Source organism: Chironomus tepperi, unplaced genomic scaffold (assembly GCF_022539635.2).
Source record: "Chironomus tepperi strain 1889 unplaced genomic scaffold, CSIRO-AGI_Ctep_v1 contig_429, whole genome shotgun sequence".
Taxonomy (NCBI): Eukaryota; Metazoa; Arthropoda; class Insecta; order Diptera; family Chironomidae; genus Chironomus; species Chironomus tepperi.
Genome location: NW_027226551.1, coordinates 629,295 through 655,771, shown reverse-complemented (window position 1 = coordinate 655,771; position 26,477 = coordinate 629,295). Strand labels below are relative to the sequence as shown.

Genomic DNA, 26,477 nt, shown 5'->3' with positions numbered 1-26,477 from the left:
GTTCATTTGTGTCCCTCGGGATCAGTTATCGGAAGAATGGGAATTGAAGCAATGTGTCAAAAAAGTATAACAGAATTTGTGACACATGAAGGAAATTAAAAAAAAAAAATAAATAAAATTGTTCTTGATAGACGTGACTTGTGAAAGACTTCGTTTAATAATTGACACAATTTTGTGTCGAAAAATACAAAAAAAAGTTTAAGAAAAATTTTCTCGTGTAAAAAAAAGTAGGAAATTAAAAAGGTAAATTTAAGCAGTTTTCTCAAAGGCATACGATAAGCAAATGCGACAAGCTTTCAAAGACTGTATACATTAGAAACTCAATTTCAGTTTATACGATGTAGACACCGAATTGATAATGTGAGATTATATTTTTGAACAGCTCATGAAAATAAATTGATTTTTTAGCACACAAAAAAATCGCTTTCCTGTATCTCATCACTTCCAATTCGTATTCCGATTAATTTAATATGACGAAAAAAAAGTTTATGCCTCATTTAATTTATGTCACGCACAAGTCATACAAAATTATGATAAAGAAGGGATATATTTGTGTTGATTATTTTTTTAAACCCAAGTTCAAATGTTGGATATAGATCCGATTATTAGACATTTTATATTCCAGACGGAGCTTCTTAGTGGTATTTTTTTATAAATCTTTCAAGCTGTGGGGCATCATAATTCAATTTTTAAGAGTTAGAACACTGTCTTGTCTTTTATCAACCTATAGATTAAGGATTATAAGTATAACGGAATTCCCAAAAGGACACCTACAGCATGCGTCAAAAATTATATTCTTTAAGAAACAATGTAGGAGTTTCTCATAAAAGAAGTCATCCCTTTTATTCAGTGGTTACCAGCCTAAAAGTTGAAATGCCATGAACCGTGTGCATCTTCGGCGTAGGCTTACCACAAAGGTGTGCCACGAAAAATAAAAGGTTGCCAACACCGCTTTGATTCTTAAATGATTGAGGAAAATTGGGTAGCGCATTCTTAAAAGCTTGTTTTCAAAAAGCCAGCTCCACGTGCGACCCGATACAACTATGCTGTTTCGATGTCGGTACCGGGAATTCCTTTGAAAGTCCCGTCCCGAGTTCCGAAAATCTTCCGCGACCGGAATTTCGGGAAAACATAAATATAACTGGAGAAATCGTGTAGCTTTCAAATTGCAGCTTAAAAAAAGAAAGCTTCCATTTGGTGTTAATTGCGGATCATTTGTGTCACTCGGGTAACCGCTGTTAATACACTTTATTCGGTCGTTTGACGACAATAATAATAAAAATTCTTTATGCTTTCTCGCTATCGATATTTCCCGGGAAGTCCCGAAAATTATAATCCCGATCCCTATCCCAAAAAAAATTTATCGGGACCGGGATTTTGAGAAAATATTAAAAATTCTTATAAATTCATGAAATTTTCATACAAAGCAATACCGGATTGAAAACACTAGTCGGAACAAGAATAAGTCTAGCTTAATATTAAGCTCATCGGTTTTAAATCAAATGTTTTAATGAGATATAATTGTTAATATGACATGAATCAAGTTTAAACAAATGAATTGAGGTCAAAATCGACTGCAAACCAAAACTTTTCAAGCTGACATCGTAAAAAGCTCAAATTTATTGCATTGATTGCGTTGATCGATTTATTGGAATGCTTGTGGGTCAACCATCCCCCTTTTTATGAAATTCATCAATTCGCTGCTATTTTTCTGATTTTTTGCGATCTATGCAAAACAATTTCAGAAGTAATAAATTCAGGCTACGCCTCTGGCTACGTTTTATGCTCTGAAGTCACTCAATAAGAACGAGAATTTTTGTAATTTTTCATCCAAATAGGCTAAATAAGATGTTTATTTTTAGATATTTTCCAAGCTAATGCTCACAACGTTCTATTTTTTATTTACATAAAGGATCAGAAAAATTTGTTTTTTGATAATTTGAGTTTGTAGCTTTATAGCTTTAGACTCCAATCTCGAGCGACACATTCCTGAGCGACGCAAATGAAGAAGCCTCGAGGTTTTAATGGTTCCGCTTAACCACTTTTATGAAAATTAATTGGAAGTAGCTTCCGTTTGGCGGTCACATGACTCCCAAAAGTAGTGTGTCGGAATAATAGGAAATTGAATCCATGTGAAATTCTCATCCTAAGGCATAATTCACCCAAGAATTTCATATCCATTGAGAGAATTTGTAACCTTCTACTGATTAAATATTGATGGAATAACTTCTTACATCACTTTTATTACCATTTTATTATTCTGAATAATTAATTAATAACATCCAACGTCATTATGAAAATAACTATAATCCTTGACAAAATACGATAAAGAGGATTAGTGATATAAGAAGGAAAACGTGCCGAAATTATGCCGAGTGACACAAATTTGATGATGATTAATTCTGATGATGATCCATTGTTAATTGTAAGGCGGCAATAAAGCTGTTGAACAGGTGTCTGGTTTCTGGCTAAGTTGGAGATACACAACGTAGGAGATGGAATTTATAAGGAAGTGGTGAGCAACCTTTAGAGGCAGTGGTAAGCAATATTTGATTTCTTAAAGCATACCTTCGTAGTAAGCCTCTACCAAAACCGCACACGGTGTACTATAGATGTCCTGCGGTATCCAGGTTGCCCACCACTGTCATAAGAAATTAAATTTAACTCCGAAATCCATTCAACTTCCAAACGGAGTCACGTGTCGCTCGGGATTCAAGTAACAATTTTTTCCTTTTAACTCTTATAAGAAACTATGGAGTTACATAGATTTGATTTATATTGTGGCAGGTATTGTGGTAATCATGTGTCAAGTAATCTTGATTGCCATTATTTGTTGTTTGATAAAGGTTCAAGGAGCTGTTCATTTACTACATAACACGCTTAAAGGGTCGTTCACTTGCTACGTAACGCTCTTACGAGGACGAGGATGGGAAGGGATCGAAATTAAGTTCAAACAATCAAAGGAGGATTGGCTCCGAAGAGGGGAAGGGTTACTGTCAAAAAGCCCATTTTTCGTTTTTTGGTGATAAGTGAACAGCTCTTAAGAGTGGCAGGAGGAAGTGAAATTATTTAATGAGGACAGGAAGGAGAAGGAAGGGGTGATTTGTTACGTGACGTAACAAGTGAACGGTCCCCGATACAAATTCCTAATTTATTTTTCTATCAAATTTTATTCTTAATTTCATCAATAAAACAGCTTTTATTGAGCTTTTTAAAAGCTTTTTTAAAGCTTCGTGGTAGTGCCTTCTTCATCTATGTCGTTCGGCAAGCTATGTATTTCAAAATTGATCACCAAAAAATATTGGTCATCAAAAAATACAGCACATAAGAATATTATGTAGCAACATTATTGAATTTCATTCTTTTATGCTACATAGCAACATAAACTTTTACCGCTTCCTTGACATTTGTATTAAATAATTAAATAGCTTCCTATGAACAAATGACGCAATTTAGTAATTCCTATTTTTAAAATTAGATAATTACTCGTGTGGGATACAAAAAATTACCGAAAATCCACCCGTTTTTTTGGATATCTGATGAGAATCATCTCTAATTTGTTAATATTATATTTTTGGAAGCATATCATGATTTTTATGGCAAACTTTACTAAGCATTTCTTCATAACGGAAATTTATTTTTTGAAAAAAGTAACGAAAAAAATAATTCAAACAAAAAACTAACAGAAATTTTTCAGATAGCCGCACTCTGGGATATCTGATGAGAATCATTGAATTTCATTTTTTTTATGGCCAACTTTACTGGAGATGGTGTCAACAGCATGGGTTGACTAACTTTTTATTCATTCCAACAATTTAATTAATTATGCAAATTCTAGTTTGTGTCAAGCCTGAGCTGGATCATTAATGGTTGTTGCTTTTTTTGATGAAAATTACTTCCTTTCCTTTGAATTTCAATTCAATTCCTTTAAAAAAGGGACGTTTGTTTGTATCATGTGCTGTAATTTCTCTTGACATTAAAGTACATCCTTAACATATTAAGAGTGTGATCCCAAAAGAGAAAGCCTCACCGACTTGAGAATTTTTTCTTTCTTATTATTATAATTTGAAATTGAGAAGAGATTGCGGCAAAAGAAGACAGAAAGTGAGGCAGGGAAAAATGTCTGCAAATGAGGTTTTAGAAAAATGCGAACAAAAGTAATCATAAATCTATTGAAGTGCTGTCTAAACTGTGTGTTGCGGGACATTTACCTTAGTACTTCCTTGGCTAGGACACACATGGGCTTATTATTAAACGGAGAGAACGGATAAAGTCGGTTCTATGCTTCGAGAACTTCTGCCAGTTCGGAATGTTAAGGACTTTATCGTCCTTTTCTACACATCCAGTTCAGGAATTCCGTGGAATTCTAGTGTCGTGCCTAATATTAAAGAGCCATGAAACCCACGACGTATACAATTATGGCCGCGACATACCACCAAAGTGTACTTACTTACTTACTTACTTATTGCAACTCCCCATGATCCTGTGTGGAATTTAGGTTACTGCAGAAGTCTATCCATCTGACTCTGTTTCTGGCTCTGTCAACAATTTTGTACAAATTCTCTGTCCGCACGTTGAGCTGACATTCTTCAACAACGTATGCCATGGCTCAAAAAAGGTTGAACAGCACTAATCTATTGAATGGATGTGAATTATTATCATAGACATCCATTAATATTTTTTATTTGATAAATTGTAGAAAATTGAGTTTTATTAAATGTCAAAAATTTGAAAAAGCTCTAATCCGAAAGGCACACAGCATGAACAAGTTGGAATGTAATGTCTTCAGTCCAGCATGACTCTATAGTCGTTTTGTTAAATCCAACTCGGAGCCAGACTCACACCGGCTTGGATACATCATTTACCGACGCCATGTGTGTCTCGGATACCTTGAATCCTTTATTATTCCATCATGGATTGATTAATTAACAACAAATGGAATACATGTACAGCTTTTTCATTAGAATCAATCGAGAAAATACCAGACTGTTGAATGCAACACAATGTTATATGTAATCTAGAGGATCAAGGCCAATAAAGCTTTCTGCATATTTTCTATTTTAATATATTTTTCATTATCAAACCAAAGCTTACATATATTGGCATTTGTATGGCTGCCAAATGCAGACGGCTTCCAATTGGTATTGATATAATAGATTCTGTGGAGCCTGAAAAGCTCTGATGATTAAAGACTCTTCATTTGTCCCTAACAGGCAAATAGGCCGCTTTTAGGTACCGTAGTGATATTTTTGAGTCATTAAAGCATGCTCTTTGCCTGTTAGGGTTTGCTGCTCGGGAATAATTTCACTGGATCACCTTTATTAACACCAAATGGAAGCCGACTATATTTGGCATGCACATGGCTCTTAATGAATGATTTCTAGAGAAGCTTGAAGCTCCGTTTAGGATTCTTCTTCAAATTTGTCACTCAAGCTAGCAAAAATCGATTATGTGACATTAAATCACTTTGATTTAAAACATTCAACCTGAATTATTCACAGTAAAATATTGACATTTTTGGACAGACATCTGCACACCAAACATTACACTCAAGGGTCATTCTACCTTTCTCACTCAAAAAAGTTTTCGAATCGAAAATGGATCATGATTGTTTGTGAAAAGATTTTATCGTATTTTATGTGTGTTGGATGGTGAATTAAAGGAATGTTTGTGAATCTACCCAAAACCTATTTTTATTTCTATGGCAACACAAACAGAAATCAAAAAGGATTAGTTGTTTAGGAATCTAGCGGAATTAACGTTGATTAAAGCAGTGGTGGGATATCTTTTTTTGTCCGACGGCATACTTCTGCCTTGGGGAATCTGAAGTCTGTCTCCGAAGCTGATCAAATGTCAAGTGTGTACCTCCACGTGGTACCACCAAACACACCGCTGGGGACCGAAGTTGTGCCTCGATATGTCCTTAAAAGAGTAGATTAAAATCGTACTCAAATCCCTCATTTGTAGAGTTAGAGACACAAATAAGCTAGAGATAGTAGGCTTGTTGCTATCTCCAAACCCAACCTGGACAAAGAAGGCTACGAAAGGATATTAGGATTGGAACAACAGTGACAACCCAATGCAGACGATACTTCTGTCTTACAATCTGAAATGGATATCTTCATAGAACATCCGAGTGTCGCGACACATAGGTTGACCACCACTGCATTAAACTGATAATGCGTCTCTCATTCGTAGATCTTACAGCACATTATGTCTAATCTATGTCTAATCGTGTGTCTGTAACTCAATTCAATCTAACTCCAATAGTACATATTTGAGTACACCTTCATTTAAATGTCATTTACCTCCATTTACTGCCAACTTTAATATTAAAATTAGGATTTTTGAGTACCCAAGATTAATATTTTATGAATCTCATATTTCAGTTCATTGAAAATCAAGCAATAATTTTTTTGCTCTGCATCATTCTGTGGCTTTTATGAAGGATAGCAGCTTTGAATTACTTGTGGTTATGCTTACCTTTTTTTAAAACCCGCAACTTGCTCATGAAATTTTCACAACATGAGCAGCACGTTGGTGTAATCAAAGTGTAAATATTAAAAGCTAATTTTTGGATGTCCTGGATACTCTTTTTTCCAGAAGTTATTTTTATATCTATTATTAAAATGGTAGAAAATGAGAAAAAAAGTGAACACGAGTCTTTCATTTTTCACAACAGCCCCTTGGTGCAAACGAAGCTTTGAAATAAATTGCATTGCTCCTTTGTGAATAATCTTATTAGGCAATATTCGTAAATCGTGCTGCTCTTGACTAAAAGGAAAAGTTTTATATCCGATAAAATATTTTTGATGCTGTTTCTAGCAGGGGTTGAAGTTTGCAGCTGTTCCATAAAAACCGATTAAAATTTGCATGAAACTCTTTTCTGCTGCCTCTTGTGAAGTATATCATTTCATACAAATTTACTACCGATTTTTTTCTGCTAACACTTGTGAAGTATATCATTTCATACAATATATTCAATATTCATATAAATTTCAATCGGTCCTTAACAAACTGTGGAGCGCTTAATTTAGCTTTGACCTATGGCTTATAGTTCATAATCCTACCATTCACAAATGACATTTATAAACATTTTTTACAGCAGTCATTTACTCATTGCATGTCTTAAACAAGTCTTAAGAAAATAAATCACTTCAGACACTTTTCTTATTATTTGAATTGTCTCATAACTTAAGACACTTTAAGTCCTTTCTAAAACACAAAAGTAAGAAGTGAACCATTCAGCCTTTTTCCTTATAATGAACTTGATATAAATTTGTCAACACTTCAGAATACTTCAAATTGACTTCAATTTATTGATTTTAGGTATTATTTGATTCTGGTGATTGCTTCATCTCCAAAAATAGCAAACCCGAGTAGCACATGTTGAGATGTTGCCATCACGACCGTGAGGAGGCAGCATATTGTCTCTAAGTTAATATTCAAATTTAGTTGTTTTCACTACGAATTGGCACTTAATTCTAAGAATACGCAAAGTTGCCATGACAATAACATCTCAATAAGTGAAGATCGGAAGCATGTTATTACAGAAAATGGAAATAATTTTAATTTTTTCCAAGAAAATTTAATACTTGCTACATGTTTATTTCAATTTTGTTAAGTATTAAGCCTCTAAAGCAGTGGGGGACAACCTTTCATTTTTCACGGTACAACTTGATTGTGAGACTCGATCAAAACCGGTGTTCATGTTCGGGTAGGCTGTCCATGACATTTTCATACCAGAGAGCAAGCATCGTCACATAGGTTGTCCATACCTGCTCGAAAATCTAATTTTGATAGACACTCCACAGTGCTTTTAAGAAAATATTGAAATGTTTGCGAGAACGTGCAAATGACCATCATCTGTTATGTACAGTATTATCGCTAAGTTAAAATAAATCCCAAAGTTATTAGCAAGCCTTATGATTATTAGAAAAATGGATATAAAAATGTTTTCAATAAAAATGATGGTTGAGAATCTAAAGGATTTTTGATGAAATATTGATTGAGTGAACCCTCACTTGATTCAATTATTGCATATTTTATGAGTTGCTGTATGTTTGCTTTGACTGTTGATCTATGTGGATTTATGGGCAAATAGTAATAACCACTGACTATTAGGCTCTATAGTTCGAAATAGAAGCTCTTATATTTTAATGATTCAAGAGTTTTTAGTAACAGAATCCTATAGAATCAGCAGTAAACGTTCCCAAAATTTGCAAGTCGGTTAAGCGGCAACCAAAATCCGGCCATTTGACATCATGACTCTAACTTGGCGCCGGATTCTAACTTAACACAAGACAGTTAATCGATCCAAAATTCGACCCCATGCCAGCAGGACTATAACTTGGTATCGGAATCAGATTTAGCATAAGTCGTCAAATTGATCCTAAATCACACCCCTTACCAACGTGACTCTGATTTAGTACCGGATTCGAATTTAGTACAAGTCGGCTAATCTCTCTGAAATCCGGCCCCATGCCTAAGTGACTCTGACTTAGATCCGGGTCCTGATTTAGCTTAAATCAGTTAATGGATCGAAAATCAATCCCCATGTCAGGATGACTCATACTTGATATCGGATTATTAGTTAGCACAAATCGGTTGATCAATCCATAATTCGACCAAATGTCACCGTGACTCTGAATTAGTTCCGAATTCAAATTAAGCATTGTTAAGCCTAAGTCAATTAATCAATCTAAAATCCGACTACATATCAGCGTGACTCTGACTTGGTGCTGAATTTGAATTTTAGATCGATCAACCGACTTGTGCTATTCAGGATTTTCTAGCATTTCCACGTCCTGATTTATACTATACAGCAGTATAGCACATTACTGTGGTGTATTAGCAATACACAATTGTAATTTTTTTTATCTAACCAACTATCAATTATGACAAACGTGACTAGAAATGAAACTAGTTGCATATTGATCCTCATTCATCCTAAATATCATTTAAAAGAACCGCTTAAATCCCAGGATATTTTTAAAAAGGGTTTATTTTTGAATGAATCATCCAACAGATTTTCTAAAGCCTTTTATTCAATGTTCATGCTTCTTTGCGAGACATTCCTACATTTTTTATGAAAAATTATGATCCTTTTTATTATATTTATAATCAATCACGTTTCCATTGACATTGCAGTATGCTCTCTGGGGTGATAAAAATTTTTGAATGCTGTTCAGTTCAAATGTTAAGGATTTTAAATGATGAGAAAATTCGAGAAAGACATTCAAAAATTCATAATTTGAAGTATTTGGAATGACTTGCCAGTAAGTTAACTGTTTAACAGCCATTGACACTCAGTTGTCTGGATCAGCGGTGGGCAATCTGTGTGCCACGGTGCCGTTGAATAGAATATATTGTAAGGATTATTTATAGCACTGTGATTGGCGTACTATCGTGATCTGGTGATATTTTGTACTATTCCAAAGTCTATACAGAATGACTGTTTCCTTGATAAAACCAACAATGTCCAAATAGCGCTGTATCCGGTATTTCTTCATCAAACGCAAAGTCCGTATCAAATTCACTGTCGTGGTATGAAGACACACTTGCACAATGCTCAAAAAATTTTGGAAATGCCAAGAACCTATGTCATGTGCCGTTTCAAACGAAGCTTACCACCAAGACGTGCCCCGAAAATCAAAAGATTCCCCACCACTGCTCCAATGTCTGGGTCAATAATCTTCAATATTCTTTGTTGAATGACTCGCTATACAAACTCTTCGTGACACACCTGAGATCATGTCGAGACAGAGTAACAACTAAAGTAAATACTATCTCGGAGCATTGTTTGAAAATGCACTGATACATATCAATGATTTTTCTCGAAGCAAGAATAATACGTGCAAATTGAATCTTTTGTCTTTCCATAATTTGGATGATCATCTAATCTTCATCGTATATACAAGACAATCAACAATGTGAAACAATGGAAAATTTGTGGAAAATTGAAAATTAATGAATGTTTTATTCAGAGGACGTTCACTTGTTATGGATTATGATGTTTAATTTTTTAAGGGGAAGGGAATCAAAAATTTTGGAGAAGAATGAACAAAATAAGGAAGAAGGGGAGTTGGGGAAACCGGAGTCTAAAGGTCCGAAGCTGACCGAATGTCAAGTTTGTATTTCTCGTGGTATTTAAGCGGCAACCAAAATCCGGCCATTTGGCAGCATGACCCTAACTTGGCGCCGGATTCTAATTTAACACAAGAAAGTTATCCAAAATTCGACCCCATGTCAGCATGACAATAACTTGGTGTCGGAATCAGATTTAGCATAAGTCGGGTAATTGATCCTATATCACACTCCTTACCAACGTGACTCTGATTTGGTACCGGATTCGGATTTAGTACAAGTCGATTAATCGATCTGAAATCCAGTCCCCTGCCTATATGACTCTGACTTAGAGCCGGATCTAAATTCAGCACAAAGTCAGTTAATCGATCGAAAATCAAGCCCCATGCTAGCATAAATCATACTTGATGTCGGATTCCTAGTTAGCACAAATCGGCTGATCGATCCATATTTCGGACAAATCCCATCGTGACTCTGAATTAGTTCCGGATTCGAATTAAGCATTGTTAAGCCTAAGTTGATTAGTTAATCTAAAATCTGACTCCATATTAGCGTGACTCTGGATTTGGATTTTGGATCGAAAAACCAACTTGCGCTATTCAGAATTATATAGCATTTCCACGTCTTGGTCTATAACATGCAGCGGTATTGAACGATCCTGTGGTATAGTCCGCAATACTCGAATGTAATTTTTTTATCTAACCAACTATCAATTATGACAAACGTGACTATGAAACTAGTTGCATATTGATCCTCCTTCACCATAAATATCATTTAAAAGAACCGCTTAAATCCCAGGATATTTTTAAAAAGGGTTTATTTTTAAATGAATCATCCAACAGATTTTCTAAAGCCTTTTATTCAATGTTCATGCTTCTTTGCGAGACATTTCTACATTTTTTATGAAAAATTATGATCCTTTTTATTATATTTATAATCAATCACGTTTCCATTGACATTGCAGTATGCTCTCTGGGGTGATAATAAATTTGAATGCTGTTCAGTTCAAATGTTAAGGATTTTAAATGATGAGAAAATTCGAGAAAGACATTCAAAAATTCATAACTTGAAGGGTATGAAATACTGGCTTAACTTACTGTTTATCAGCCATTGACACTCAGTTGTCTTGATCAGTGGCAGGCAACCTGTGTGCCACGGTACACTAGAGAATAATATATGTAGGATTTGTTATACCAAAATTGGCACTGCGATCAATAATCTGTTGTATTCCAGCTTAAAGTCTCTGTCCTTGATTGAAACCAACAATGTCCAAATAGCTTTGGATGCGTTTATCCTCAACAAAGTCCGCAAAGTCCGTATCATAGTCATTGTCATGATATCAAACACTGAAATGCTACGAACCATACATCGTGTATGGTTTCGGACGAATCATACCGACAAGGCGTGCCCGGACAACCAAAAGATTCCCCACCACTGCTCCAATGTCTGGGTCAATAATCTTCAATATTCTTTGTTGAATGACTCGCTATACAAACTCTTCGTGACACACCTGAGATCATGTCGAGACAGAGTAACAACTAAAGTAAATACTATCTCGGAGCATTGTTTGAAAAAGCACTGATACATATCAATGATTCTCCTCGAAGCAAGAATAATACGTGCAAATTGAATCTTTTGTCTTTCCATAATTTGGATGATCATCTAATCTTCATGCATATACAAGACAATCAACAATGTGAAACAATGGAAAATTTGTGGAAATTTGAAAATTAATGAATGTTTCTGTAGGTTATTCACTTATTATGGATCATGATTTATGTTTTTGAGGAGAAAGGGGAATCAACAATTTTGTAGAAGCTTGAACAAAATAAGGAAGGAGGGAAGAAGGGTAAATTAAAGAAACCGAAGTCAAACTCCAAAGCTGACCGAATGTCAAGTTTGTATTTCTCGTGGTATTCCCTAATATCATTAAATACACAGCTGATGACCGACCATTACAGGCAAAGAGCATGCTTTCGTGGTACAGAAATATCACTCCGGTACCTAAATGAAGTCTCTTTGCCTGTTTGGGCGAGCTTTGTGACGGGATATGTATTTTAAAGGATGGAGTAAAAGTCTATCCAAAACACCTTGTCTGACGGATTGCATTCTTTGTACATGTTGGGTTCGGAGATGGGAGATTGTAAATCTTAAAAATCCTATCCTGATGATGGGGATGCAATGCTTCAGGTTTGGTTTAGACAGGCTTTTAATTTGGGGTAAATTACCATCTTGTCTGAAGGGTATCAGCTTCAAAATTATACCAGGAATAACAATGCTTACAATGCTGTGATGGAACGACCAAAAGGTTTCGAAATAAAGCCGTCTCAGACATTCCCTATGCGCGGCAATGGGTCCTCGTGCATCCCAGCCAAGGAAATAAGTAAGTAAGTAGACTGCGATGGACTGGGCATGTTATTAGGCGGCCTGTGGAAACTCCATTAATTAAAGTCTTCAAAGCTGACTTTTTAGATGGTAAAAGAGCCCGTGGATGTAAAAACAACTCTTGGATGGAAACTGTCGATAGAGATAGTATTGCACTTGGTATCGGAAATTGGCAAGTGGAAGCCAGTGATAGAGCCAGCATCGGTCGACTCCTGTGAGAGGTCATGGATCACAATTGATCTGGAAGACCAGTGAAATAAGTAAGTAACAATGAAGATCCGAACCAAATGACAATGGAAGTAGGGGTCTGAGTAGGGTAACGTAATATGTAAGTAATGTGATGTGTGACGGAAAATTCTTACGAAAAACAGAAGTTAACACATGAAAGTGTTAATAACTACAGGATGTATGTGGTAAAGAACTTCTGGATGCATCTCTAAATGGCAGTTTGCTGAAACTAAACGTGGGAACTAATCAAAAATAAATTAGATTTTTGAACATTGAGTATATGCTTTTTAAAGAAAATGGTTATTTATATCCATCAAGTTCAAGAACTGTCTTGAATTTATTTCAAAGCTTGCAATCAGCTTAGTTAATAAAATACAGTATAATGAATTCATTATACAAAAGTTAATGAGTTTCAAAGTTTAATGCATTCAAAAGCACATCAGATGAAATGAAAGTAATTGAGCATGAATACTGTATCATGTCTTTATGATTCGGGTAACAAATTATAAGCTTTTTAAGCATATGAATTTTCAAAGCATATGAAGTAAGGTCGAAAATCAATGTTGGAAGTAAAATTTTTTGTATGGTTTTTAATTCCTTTTTTTTGCAAAAGCATGAACAACCCTTTTATTGATGATCATGAAGATTCTTATTTTTATGGATATAGCAGTAAATAAGAAGACGTGCTTTTTGCTACTTTCAGAGAATTTCTGAGTGGGTGCCTTTTTAGCACATTGAATCGTAAGCCTTATGAACTATCATGGCAACTAAGAATATTCTGGTCCCTTTTATTCGGTGTTATGCTACTCATAGCAATTTCCGGCAACTGTATTGTATTATGGATTGTCCTTGGTAAGTCAAAATCCCCTTCTTTAAAATTATTAAATTTGATGAATAGACAAAAAAAGCCTCAATTTTGCAAATCATCTGTTCCTTTTTCTTTCTATTTCAGCTCATCGAAGAATGCGTACAGTAACAAATTACTTCCTACTAAATCTTAGCATTTCGGATTTACTTATGGCATCATTGAATTGTGTGTTCAATTTCATATTCATGATTGATTCAGGTATGAGGCAGACGAAATGTGGATGAAAAATCATAAATGAAATTCTTTATTCCTCTTACAGATTGGCCATTTGGTTACGTATACTGTATAATCAACAATTTCATTGCAAATGTATCAGTTGCGGCTTCCGTTTTTACACTCGTTGCAATATCATTTGACAGGTAGCATATGGAACTTAGATTTGTAATCACATTACAGTGATGACACACGAGCATATTCGTTGACATACTTAATGCTTAACAAATAATGCAATTTATCATCCCGAGCGACACAAATGATGAAGGCTCTGGCATGGAGCTTTAAAGGGTCAATCATTAGAACCTTAAAGGCTCCTTCATGAGAACCTGAAAAACTCCATCATGAGAACCTTAAAGGCTCCATCATGAGAACCTTAAAGGCTCCGTCATGAGAACCTTAAAGGCTTCGTCATGAGAACCTTAAAGGCTCCATCATGAGAACCTTAAAGGCTCCATCATGAGAACCTTAAAGGCTCCGTCATGAGAACCTTAAAGGCTCCATCATGGAACTCTTAAAGGCTCCATCATGAGAACCTTAAAGGCTCCATCATGGAACTCTTAAAGGCTCCATCATGAACCTTAAAGGCTCCGTCATGGAACTATTAAAGGCTCCGTCATGAAAACCTTAAAGGCTCCATCATGAGAACCTTAAAGGCTCCATCATGAGACTTAAAGGCTCTGTCATGGAACCTTAAAGGCTCCATCATAGAACCTTAAAGGCTCCGTTAGGACCTTACCCGATCTAAATTTGGCGTCCATAAGGTTGCTTTAGTTGTAGTTTAAGCAAAGTCTTCAAGGTTGCATTGCGAAGCATTTAAGGTTCCGTTGCAAATCCTTCATCATTTGTGTCGCTCGGACATATCACATAGAATGTGACATTTGATTTAATTTCTTTCATTTAGATATATTGCCATTGTGAAACCTCTCCACCATCGTACATCACGTAAAAAAGCTCGAATATTTCTATTCATTATATGGTTCACAAGCTGTGTTTTAGCAGCTCCATGTCTGATATATTCTCAAATATCAACAAAAAGGTAAATATTCATTTATATCGCAATTTACATCACGATTTATATCTGATGTTGGTCTCGTCTACAAAGTATCATAATAAATTCCTTTTCATCTATTTGGTATCCAAGACAATCTATACAGTTTTTTCTATTTCAAGAATTTATTATATTTTTGTGTAGGTAAAAAGATATTTTTTATTGTTCTTAATTTTAAGATTGAGCTATAAATATATATATATATATTCAGTGTGCAAAGGACATAAAGACATCTTCTTTATAGCATTATCATTCATTTTGTCTTTATTTTTCAATTTCATCTTTTTAAATGTAATTTATATCAATAAAGACTTTATACATCAGTTTGCATCAAAAAGACAAAGTAGAAAGGATCTGAGATTATATTTTTTGAACTAAATGAGTTACGTATTACGTAAGACTTAGTAGGTTAATAAACCCGAGCGACACAAATATAGATAGCTTCATCAAAGAGCTTTTAACGCTCAACTAAAGTTCTTTTAGTCTAAACGGAAGCTGAATGCGTGTGGCATCCATACTAACTACTTACTTGACTGATCATACAGGTTTTGTGATCCAAGACTGCCAATTTTGTGCCAAATTACTTTGGCTATCGTGTGGCTTACACTACGCCTTCCATTTGGTGTTGTAAAAGAGGTTTAGCTGTGATCCATGGCTGTCCCTCAGTTGACGCTCAAGCTGACTTTATCCCTTCCGTTTGCCAATTTCATACCAAATGCTTACTTTCCCTATCGTCAGCTTAGACACTACGCCTTCCATTTGGTGTTGATAAAAGAGGTTTAGCGGAGCCTTTAAAAATTCCGTCGCGGAGCCTTTAAAGCTTCCGTCTGAAGCATTCCTTCTGCCAACGGACCTTTAAAGTTCTGTCGCGGAGCCTTTAAAGTTCCGTCACGGAACCTTCTTCATCTATGTGATTTAAAGACTGCTTCCGTCTAGCATCCACATGATTTTCAAATTTTGTGTCACTCGGGTCAATATTAGCACAATTTACTATAATGTAACTCCTTTCCTATCTACACATCGGAAAGCAATACTTACTTTACTATATAGTTCCTAGTCATAAATTTAATTTCATCTCTATATCTCTCTCAATATTCTTGAACTTGCTACATGACAGATACTCTAGTGGAAAAACAAGAACTATTTGTTACATGTTATGGCCCGATGGAGGATATCCTACTTCAAAAATGGATTACATGTAAGTATCATAAATTTAATTTTTTTCAACTATAGTGTCTTATGAACGTTCTGAGGATACAGATGTAGAGGAATCAGGTAGAATGAACGTTTCTATTAATAAATTATAATGAAATTTAAAGCATCTCTGCTTAATTCTAAAGTTAAAAGCTATTTGAGACATTTCGAGAATTATAATATTGTGTTCTTATGACTTAAATTTCACGTGGATGTAGACTTCAAAAGTATAAATATTTCGACACCTACCTAAGTAATTTGTAAGCTATTTTCGTCAAAGATATATTGAAGTTCCTTGTGATTTAATTTAATCTCTTTATATTTATTTGTGCTGAAATTCAATATAAATGATAGTATTACTTCCGAATTACTTCTTTTTACTATATTTATAAGTCTATTTCTGTGGTGGGCAACCTTTCTTGTGAAATGGCTTACCTCAATCTTAGAAAGTTTTTATCAAACAAACTATTTATACAGCACACTAATTTAAGAGATAAAATTCTTTAAAATTATAAAGGAACAAGGAATGACAATTGTCAGCAAGTATGCGTATACTGATTGCAAGTTTTGTGTACAAGGACTAGAATTTATATACGCATACTTACATGCAATTGTCAAACTCTTTAAGTATGCTGATTAAGCATCAAGATCCTCTCTAGCAGTGTTGATATCTGTGAATCTTTGCCTTTGCACAATTTTAGCTCTAAAACTCTAAATTTTAGGATGAGAGCCAATGTTTATATATCAAAAGTTACGGCTTGATAATGGCTAAATTTTAAAATAACTTACTAGTCATAATAGCATACGATGAACAAAATAGAAGCATTAATGGTGAAAAGGCGAACTTTTTTCTAACTTTTCCCAACCTTTTCCTATAAAAAGCTTACAACTTTTAAAAAATTGTTTATTAAAAGGAAGTGTTTTTCAAAAGAAATTCGCGGAACAAAGATTGCTCGTCACTGTGCTATTTAATAGACTAATTACGTGATAAAAAACTTCATAGACTTATTACGTCAAGCCTTAAACTTTATTGTTTGTATCTTTATTTGTAAATAAGTATTAAAGTTTGAAATCTCATAAAATTAAAACTAAGCTGTAAGCTCGAACAGCACTACGAAATTAATAGGTCATCGCAAAGCCACCGTATTAACGATAAGACATGAATTTGCCTTGACGGGACTAATGACTGCTTCTTTTAATTATTGTTCGTCCAAAACTGCAAGTCGGCAGACAAGAAATGCAGACTTAGAGCCTTGGAAGAACTATGTGATACTGCATAACACTGCAAGTCTGCGCGTCTAAAATCCATAAAATGCTGGACATCGGTCAAGGACAAAGATAAAGGGGATTTTAGGGGTGTAAAATCTCCTGTTCTTTTTTCATGAAGGCTTTTCCCTAAGGTATTTACACCCCTTTCAAAATGTAAGATGTCTTCCGGATGGTAACTCTACTGAAAGATTTCCTATGGGCGGATGAATCGGATGAAGTGTCTTTGGTCCTTCTGCCAGTTTCTTTCCATCACTTTTGAAAGTTACCAGTTGGCATTTTAAATATTGAACTCTAATACCTAAACCAAAAATTCAGTTGACCGTATTGTGTTGCTCGGGATAATGACAAGACTTATTGAATTTAATTATCAAGTGCGATTTTATCGGAATTATTTAAATTTAGACGTTGCTATTTCTTTAGGCAGATTCCCCTACTCCAAACGAAATCTTCGAATTTATAGTTTTTTCTCTCATTTTCTGCTATATTTTCTCGGATATCCGATCTTCCCTAATTTAAACGTTTTTTTGACCACCCACAATGATTCCATCTAAAATACGTCATTCAAAATTTTTTAATGAAAATCAATAAACGATTGAACTTTATCCACACTTTTTGGATTCAAATTCTGAGCTACCTAACTTTGTTTACTTTGAAATAAAATGTTGCTTCCAAGAATAAGGAAAAACGAGATTTTCGCAAAAATTGAAACTTCAAGCATCGATATTGAAAAACTTTGACGTCGTATGTGCTATTTACTGCCTAATCGTATAAAAATATCAAGCTATAAAAAAATATTGAATCTTTATGGATCCCACATATGTAATAAAAACCTCAAAATTATCACTTTGAAAATAAGTGAATAATAAGAACTTGATATATTCCTCAAAGACTCATAAAACTTTTTCTGTTGGATGAATCATATTTTTTCTTAAAGGAACCGTTCGAAATAAACAAAAAAGTTTCCGAAAAAGGATTTTCGAGAATTCATTATGTTGATACACATTCTGCGGGGTTTGTTTTCAAAAGAAGAAAACCGAATTAAAATTATTGATAAAATATTGAAGCTTATTCTTTTCACCCTCAAGCATTGATAATGGATTTATATTAATTTTAATATTCGCATGTTTGTTTATTATTAAGACGTAATATTTGAATACAGCTTTAATCAAGGGAAGAGACAGGGGAGGATCATTGAAGGCTCCCTCTGCGAGAATCTGAAACTCGTTTGTCGTTGGCATTTAGACATTGTCACAGTTTGAAGTCAAATGGAGTCGAATCAAATTCAATAGACTCGAGTCGACTTGTATTCTTTTAAAATAACGACACTCGGCTTAAGAAGTCTCTAAGCGGTGAAATGGCATCAGTAGTCTAAACAGTAGAGCCTTACGTTCGAAAGATTCTGGACTCAATTCCAGGTCATGTCTAATTTTCAAAGGTCTTTTTCGTGAAGCTCAGTTCGTGTGTTGGTTGGAGTTCTGAGGTTTTTGGCACATAATGTGACCCTACTGCTAGGTATAAAAGGATATACTAGTATCTGGATCACAAATTGTAACTAGGTACATTGCAGTGTACATCAGGTCTTATGACGAATTCGTGTCTTTGTAATGTGCAGAGCTTGCAAGTGGATCAAATCCCACAACAAACTGGAGATCTAAAGGGTGTGATACAACAGATTAATAATCGCAGTGCCTTCAACTCATAAAGCAGATCTCTTCAAACATTGTATATAATAGCTCTTGAGTGCTGTATAAATTTTTCGAGTCGACTTGAGTGTGTCAGTTGCCGTCATCTTCAAACAACCGAGCCAAGTCAAGACGACTTCGAGCTCTGGTAATTGTATATAATAAATGACAAGCAAAAGAACAAGATTCAAGATTTCAAGAAGAAAACCAATCTGACATTCTCAGTTTAATCATCTTTTTATCATAATTTCATACTTGACAATGAGGGCTCTTCAAGGCTTGAAATAAACAATCTAAAATTTTATCAAGTACTTTCTTATTACGGAGATCTGAATTTGATAAGATAGAAGAAGGTCATTACTCAACGTTCACCTATTAAGTGGCTGAAAAAAAGCGAACTTTTAGAGTCTTGTTCTCATTTAATTATAAATTTTTGATACAAAGCAAATTTAATTTAGTCAAGCTGTTATCCAATATTGAGAACTCTATGAAAATTTTGTGATAGGCAAGCGGTGAAGAGAGGTCTTAAAAGTCGTCTTTAGAGTTACGCGTGTGATAAGTAGCAATAGACAGCTTCTTAATATTAATTATTTTTGGAACTATCCCGAGCAACACAAATGAACAAGCTTTTCAGGCTCCGCTAAACCTCTTTTACTAAACACATACTCACCATATGGAGGCCAACTAGCTTCTAATTTAATAAAATCAAGACTAAATAAAAAACGGTCATTCAGAATTTAAAATTTAACGGAAGTTCAAAATTCAAAAATGAAGTTCAAAATTTGACCTTCGGGTATTTTGGCGGGAAGTTTTTAGTATAAAACGAGGAATTTTTGATGAAAAATTTCATTCCAGTTTAAAACATTTTAAAAAGCGTGTAATTAAGGCTGAATCAAAGGAAACAATACTAAGGGATAATTAAAGGCTAAGTGTAAAAGGCAAAAGGTTTAAAGAGCACTTTTAAGTACGAAATAAAGGATAACATAATTACGAGTAATTTGAAAAGTACTTTTAAATACTAAAGGATATAGTTCATCGCCTCTATGGTAAATAAAGAAAAACAAAGGACAGAATTACACAAGGCAGTGTTGAATGCAAATTGTGTCAATAAAAATGGAACAGCATTGCATTACGTAAAGGAACAAAACACACCAACATTATATAAAGCGGCATCGAGCATAAATATTGTTGGCAAATCGACAACAACAAAGAAACAGTGAACATTAAAGTTTCGTTCAGTACTAGGGCAAATTCCACGGCGAAGATCTCACGGATATGTTCGAGATATCAAATCCTTAGCTTTCCTGCTTAATATGCATTTTAGAAATATTAATGATTCTGCAATAATGCTCATAAAATTGTAAAATTGGAATCAACATGCTTTATGACTCATGGAATGTTGTAATCATCTGCTGTTTACTACTATTTGAATTGTATTACATCAGATTCATTTTTTACAATTTCCAATCACATACTTTTGCAATTTGTTTCTTTTTTTATTTCCATCTGTCATTTTGCAATGAAATATTATTTTTTTTTTTTGCCTTGGGGTAAGTTGGAAATGATGTCTAATAATGCAGAGATTAAGGATTGGAGTTTTGAGGCAGTTTAGAACACAGTTGCATGAAGATTTTGCGACTTTTCTTTTAAATTGGACTTCAATGGACGTCATTTATGAATACAACCTTTAGAGGTCGTTCACTTATTACGTAATCCAGTTGTGGACAACCTTTTATTCTTCGTGGCACACCTTGGTAGGATCCTTCGATCAAAACCGTACACGCCATACTTCATTGTAATTCCAAATGTAATGTGTCGCGACACACAAGTTGTCCATCACTGATGTAACCCTTTATAGCAGAGGAAGGGTGTGTTTGTAATATAGTTACTCTTCAAATTTGAGTCAAGGTGTATCGGTGATGGAATGGTTTCGTTCTTTAATACCTAATTATTGTGATACCGATCAAGCGGTCATGGGTTCGAGACTAGGCTGGAGAAACTTTTAACTTGAACCTGCCCTTTTTTGAATCATATACAGTAGAAACACTTTGTTGTCTAAAGACAATGAGCGACGATAAGCGTCATAGTAAGGTCAAAAAGATTTTCATATTACATCATTTATGAACAACCCCTTATCAGTTTTATTATTGAAAGGAATTTCTATATAAGAAATGAAGTTTCTTTATTACTGTACGAACATGTCGAAGATATTTTTTCTATCTTTAAGTCAATAAACAACACAGAAAGTGAAATGTTTCAAATAATAAAATTATTTATTAGTTGTGTATATAACGGGATGGATGTAGGATGTTATGTATTAAATAATTTAATCAACTCATCCTTGATAGAATCTTTCAAACATTAATTATGAAATAATAATAACTTTTATTACAGATACAACATTGTATTTCTAATACTCACATATGCCATTCCGATAATCGTAATGATTTTCTGCTATTCCCTAATGGGACGTGAACTTTGGGGTAGTCGATCAATTGGTGAGCATACGGAACGTCAGTTGGAATCAATGAGATCAAAACGAAAGGTATGGACACATTTTTATCAAAATATTTATTCATTCGTATACCCCAATGACAGTTGAGTGAATGTGTGAAATTTGGATATGAGATAATCAGATTAGATAGCACACGGTTAGTTTCATCGGAATAGCCAAATTTTTTGTTTGGGAAATTTTTTTAAAAAGCAGCAACAGTTTTGTGTGTGCAAAATTGAGTTACGTAAATTCTATTGATGGTTCTGAATATTGCTGGATATTTTGGACATGAGTCATGTCACATCACAGTTCTATCCCAAACAGACAAGGAGCATATTCATGAGTTTGATGACAAAATTGAGGATGCTTAATAATATTGATTAAGTATACTCATGGACAGAGTTGGCAGGACTCCAATGTGAAGGCGCCTCCACTGGAGTCCGGATTCCAAAAGTCCGAACTCCAAAGAAAATTGGAGTAGGACTTCATGGAGTCCGGACTCTAAAGTCCTGCAAAACTCTGCTCATGGATGCATTTATTACAGTGGATTTGCCCCTGGTCTGTTAGTCCTGGATGTTACTGGATCTAATTTTTCATGAAATGTAGAGGAACTCAGTAGGTTATGCCTCGAAAAATCCAAAACAAATAGACAAATATTAATCTCAAACCAGCCGCCTTTCCAATAATACGCACTTGATGCTTACTTAAGAATTGCTCAGGGAATTGTTATTGGAATTGTATTCATACTTATTTTTAAAAATGACATTTAGATAAATGGATATAAAAACCTAACGATGATATTTAAAAACAACATTTTTCTCAGCACAATATTGTACACAAGTAGATGCAAATCACAGAATATTAAGGACACGAGCGTGGTATATTTAAATTTGAGATTTGTAACTAAATTGTCCATTACGTGGGGATAATGAATTTTTAATGTGACTGTCAAGTTAGCTTGGCTATTTTATTATCTCTCGGAGGCAACCAAATACTGCATGCATACCAGGATACATACATAATAAATATAAAATTTCATGGATTAATAAAAATTATTTTATGGTGAAAAAGATACACCAATATTTTTGTAACTGTACACTGACTTTTTTTGGATATATATATATCGAAGTTGCTGTACTGAGCGATATAAATGAATAAAGATCCACCATGGACCCGATCGGCACATATTGAAATGTTGATACCACGGCGACGAGTTGGTAGTGTACATACTTAGAACCAAGTGACAGCCTTTTGACGAAAACAACCAAACTTGGTTTTGTCTACTGCCTTGTCGCCGTGGTGCAACATTTCAATGTATGCCGATCGGGAGAGCTTTTAAGGCTTCGGTAAAGCATTTACTAGTACTTAAGATGCCGTTCCCTTATTACGTAACGCGAAAAATCCCTCCTAATCCTTCCCTAAAGAGTACTAATGAGTAAATGGCTATAAGTTTCTATATTTGGCATTAATATGAATGCTTCACGGAGAGGTAATAAAAGAGCTCCGAATCCGAGCGGCACAAATGAAGCAGGCTCCACCACAGACAGTCCATATGATTACCAAAAATAGGTGGCTTCTATTTGGACCAAAAAAAGAGCTTTTGCAACTCCATTACGTAGAATGGTCGATTTGTATCGCTCGGTATTGCTGGTTTAAAGCTTTGTTTAAGATTAATATGCTGTCTAATTTTGAAAAACATTTCAAAAGTAAACAAAACAACAAGTTTACAAAAATTTTATTTTCATAAGAAAAGTGGATCTTTAAAAATATTAAAGACTTAAGATTCTTCCGCAGATGTCGAAGTAAGAATGCGAAAATAATTTCAAAAGTTATTTATCTACTTGAAAATTCTCAAAAGCTACTTAAAATGAAAAGAATTATCTTTAATAAGATAAGTTTTGAGAATTTTTATTACCTTTAGGGAATGTTTGGAAGTTATGTAACGGTTAGGAAAGAAATTCTAATAGACGTAGAGCATGCTTTCATGGAACAGAAATGAAATTTTGGTATCTAAAAGCCTGTTAGGGAAGTAGGTCAATTTTACTATAAGACACACATTTTGGTTCATGATTTTGTTACAGTCTTACGGTGGACGGAGGGGGTTTTAATATGTAGGGTTAGACCAAGCACTACAGACCAGCATTTCCTGCGCTTAAGATACTCAGTCTTGCAGATTTTGGTTGTATTCATAACTCATCCAAGGCTTCAGGCCTACAGATTCAATTAAACAATATTAAAGTGCTGTTTCTAGTGCTACGTCATTTTCGAATATTCCCTAAAATAATTTTTCTACAATATGATGCCTATGACAGTCAAAAGTCTTTCATCCAAGTTCAAACGATTGTAAAAAACATGACTGTAATCCAGTATGATCGCAGTATGGAATTATTTCAATCTAAACAAGACGAGAATGAAGTTTGAGGCATGCTTACACCATTGCTGTCCAATTCATTCTATCGGAAAAAATTGCAGACACGTTTTGTATTGTTTAACTTACCGTCCTTTTTATTACAACAAGCTAATTCATCATGTTAACAACAGAAATGCTTCTCCTCTTACCTTCTTCATAAATCAACTCCTTCTTCTTTTTATTTTTATGTCCCTTGTGATAATTGCAATACACCTTGGGGAACGTCCACCGATTACGTAATGTGAAAAATTACTTTTAGACCTCCTTCCTGCCTTTGTAATCAAATCTCCCACACTATTGGATTTTTAGTCAACGACACAACATGAAACCCGCGGGAAAAACCCGCGGGAAAAACCCGCGGGAAACCCGTGGGAACAAATTTCTGAGAAATTCGAAATTTTTTAAAAAATATTCAGATTCCCGCAGAATCCCTCGGGAATTCCGGGGTTTTTTCCCGTGGGTTTCCCGTTGTGTCGTTGACCATTGCCCTAAGAATGTTTCGTAATAAGGAGTCTGCCATTTAAGAAATATTCGGAAGTTACTTAACGTTATAAATAGCATTTTTAGTTCCCCTGGCACTCCAGTAAGTCGATGTCGCTCGGTGGTGGAACAGTCCCTAATTATGGATATTCCGTTCATGGTTTCCGCGCGACTCACAGCCTTCCTGTGTAGGCTAGGCTACAGGTAGTAATATCATCAAAGGAGTCATTCTGATCCCAAAATAATCTGTAGGTCTCCTTAGTGCGGTAGTCGTGAGCACTCTTACTCGTTTAACAATTATTAGCACAATACCTTAAGGCTACCCATCCCACCGTAACGCTTCCTAACAAAAACATCCAAAATTAAAACTCTGTAACAAAATTGTAAACTCCTTGAGAGAGGGGGAGCCCCCTAAGCTTCTTGTAATTTCCAAACATTTCCTTACTTTAACATATTGACTTCTTAATTAGTTAGCAACGAACAGGTCTCATTAAAGAGTTGCTCAAAAGCATTTTTCGTACATAACTTTTAGGCTTTCAATTACGACAAGAAATTTTCATTAAAAATAAAGGGGAGAACTGAGAGGAGATAATAAGATGATTAGTATTTAATTTGATGATTGTAGCCATAAAGGGGGAAAAAGAAATGAGAGAAATGCTCAACTTGAAGCATGATTGATGGAATTGTTGTGGCAGTTGATGAGAACTTTTGTTCTTCGTATTAGCCATAAGAAGCTTACCTCATTTTTATGATTAAAGTTGACTCATGATTATTAATAAAAAAAATTATTCTTTTTTTTTTGACAGGTCGTTCGGATGTTTGTTATGATTGTGACTATGTTCGCTGTATTCTGGTTACCATATCACTTATTTTTCATCTACTCGTATCACAATATTTCTATGGCATCAGCAAGCTACGTACAGCATTTATATTTAGCATTCTATTTTCTTGCCATGTCCAATGCTGGAGTAAATCCATGTATATACTACTACATGAATGAAAGGTATACTCAATCAAAAATGATGACTCTAGTATGTTATTACACATTTGCATATATTTGCACGCATTCTTGGGTCTATTTTTTAACTATTTTTTTTTTATTCCTGCTTGCTATCTGCATTGTAATATTTTACGTAGATTTAGAATATATTTCCAACAAATCATATGTTGCTGCTGTCGTATAACAACATTAAAATCTCATACAAGGACTAGCTCACCGCAGGGTATTCTACTTGGAAAGCATTCAAATTCTGATGGGATGCAAGGGAAATCACGTTTATGTAAGTGAATATGCTTTATTTGTTTTATGATACATATTCATACGTAGTTTCCTTTTTTTATTCAATAGCACGACAGAAGACATTATCTGTAAAATGGCATCAAAGTATGAATGAAATAAGATCACATGATAAAAATTATATAGAATCAAGAAGAATAAGGGAAACGCCTATACGCAATCGTTCCGAATTGCCAAGGCTTAACGACTCAAATGACTATTATTCACGTCCAGAGTCATTAGCAACTGCATCAACACCACTTATGAGATCAAATGCACTCAATTCATCTGATAATACGATTTACTTATTTAGAGATTCGAGCATTAGGAACTCTATGAAAATTCCCTAAGTCATTCTGGTATATGGATTTACGTGATGGATTTTAAAGATTTACGTGATAAAAGAAAATCAACAGACTATCAGACATTGATTCAAATATTGATGGAACTACAGTACATTCTATCGTATATACACTCTTTCATCCTCCTCCGTACACAAAATTATATATAGCATGTAAATTTTCGACATTGAAAGATTTCTCTCTTATTTTTTTATTTACGTTCTATACAAACTTAATGTTATCGACAGATCCAAAAAGTTCAATGTTTTTCTTAAGAAATATGAAGGTACATGTATTCGAGAACTCGAGAAAAACAGAACGAAATCTGCAGTGTTTCATAAAAATATATCCTTGTTGTTATGCAGGCTGTTTTTCATATAAAAGGAGGCAATAATATCACTGTCGAACTAACAAGAAATATTCTTATGTTAAATGGAACTGTATTGTATTTAAGTCATAGGCAAAGAAGTCATTCTATACAAATTTAATGTAAGTGATAC

At 34.5% G+C, this 26,477-nt stretch overlaps 1 protein-coding gene across 1 annotated transcript in view; it reads left to right on the top strand.

Moving 5' to 3' along the window:
* Positions 1-26,271, top strand: part of LOC139097703 (tachykinin-like peptides receptor 86C) — a 28,645-nt gene extending 2,374 nt beyond the window's left edge. The window contains exons 2-10 of the mRNA XM_070649650.1: positions 13,403-13,551; positions 13,652-13,765; positions 13,827-13,926; positions 14,685-14,819; positions 15,949-16,029; positions 21,371-21,521; positions 25,167-25,363; positions 25,498-25,640; positions 25,709-26,271. Coding sequence (XP_070505751.1) covers positions 13,403-13,551; positions 13,652-13,765; positions 13,827-13,926; positions 14,685-14,819; positions 15,949-16,029; positions 21,371-21,521; positions 25,167-25,363; positions 25,498-25,640; positions 25,709-25,986 — 1,348 coding nt within the window. The 3' untranslated portion in view covers positions 25,987-26,271. The remainder of the gene's footprint in view (positions 1-13,402; positions 13,552-13,651; positions 13,766-13,826; positions 13,927-14,684; positions 14,820-15,948; positions 16,030-21,370; positions 21,522-25,166; positions 25,364-25,497; positions 25,641-25,708) is intronic.
* The last annotated feature ends 206 nt before the right edge of the window (positions 26,272-26,477 follow it).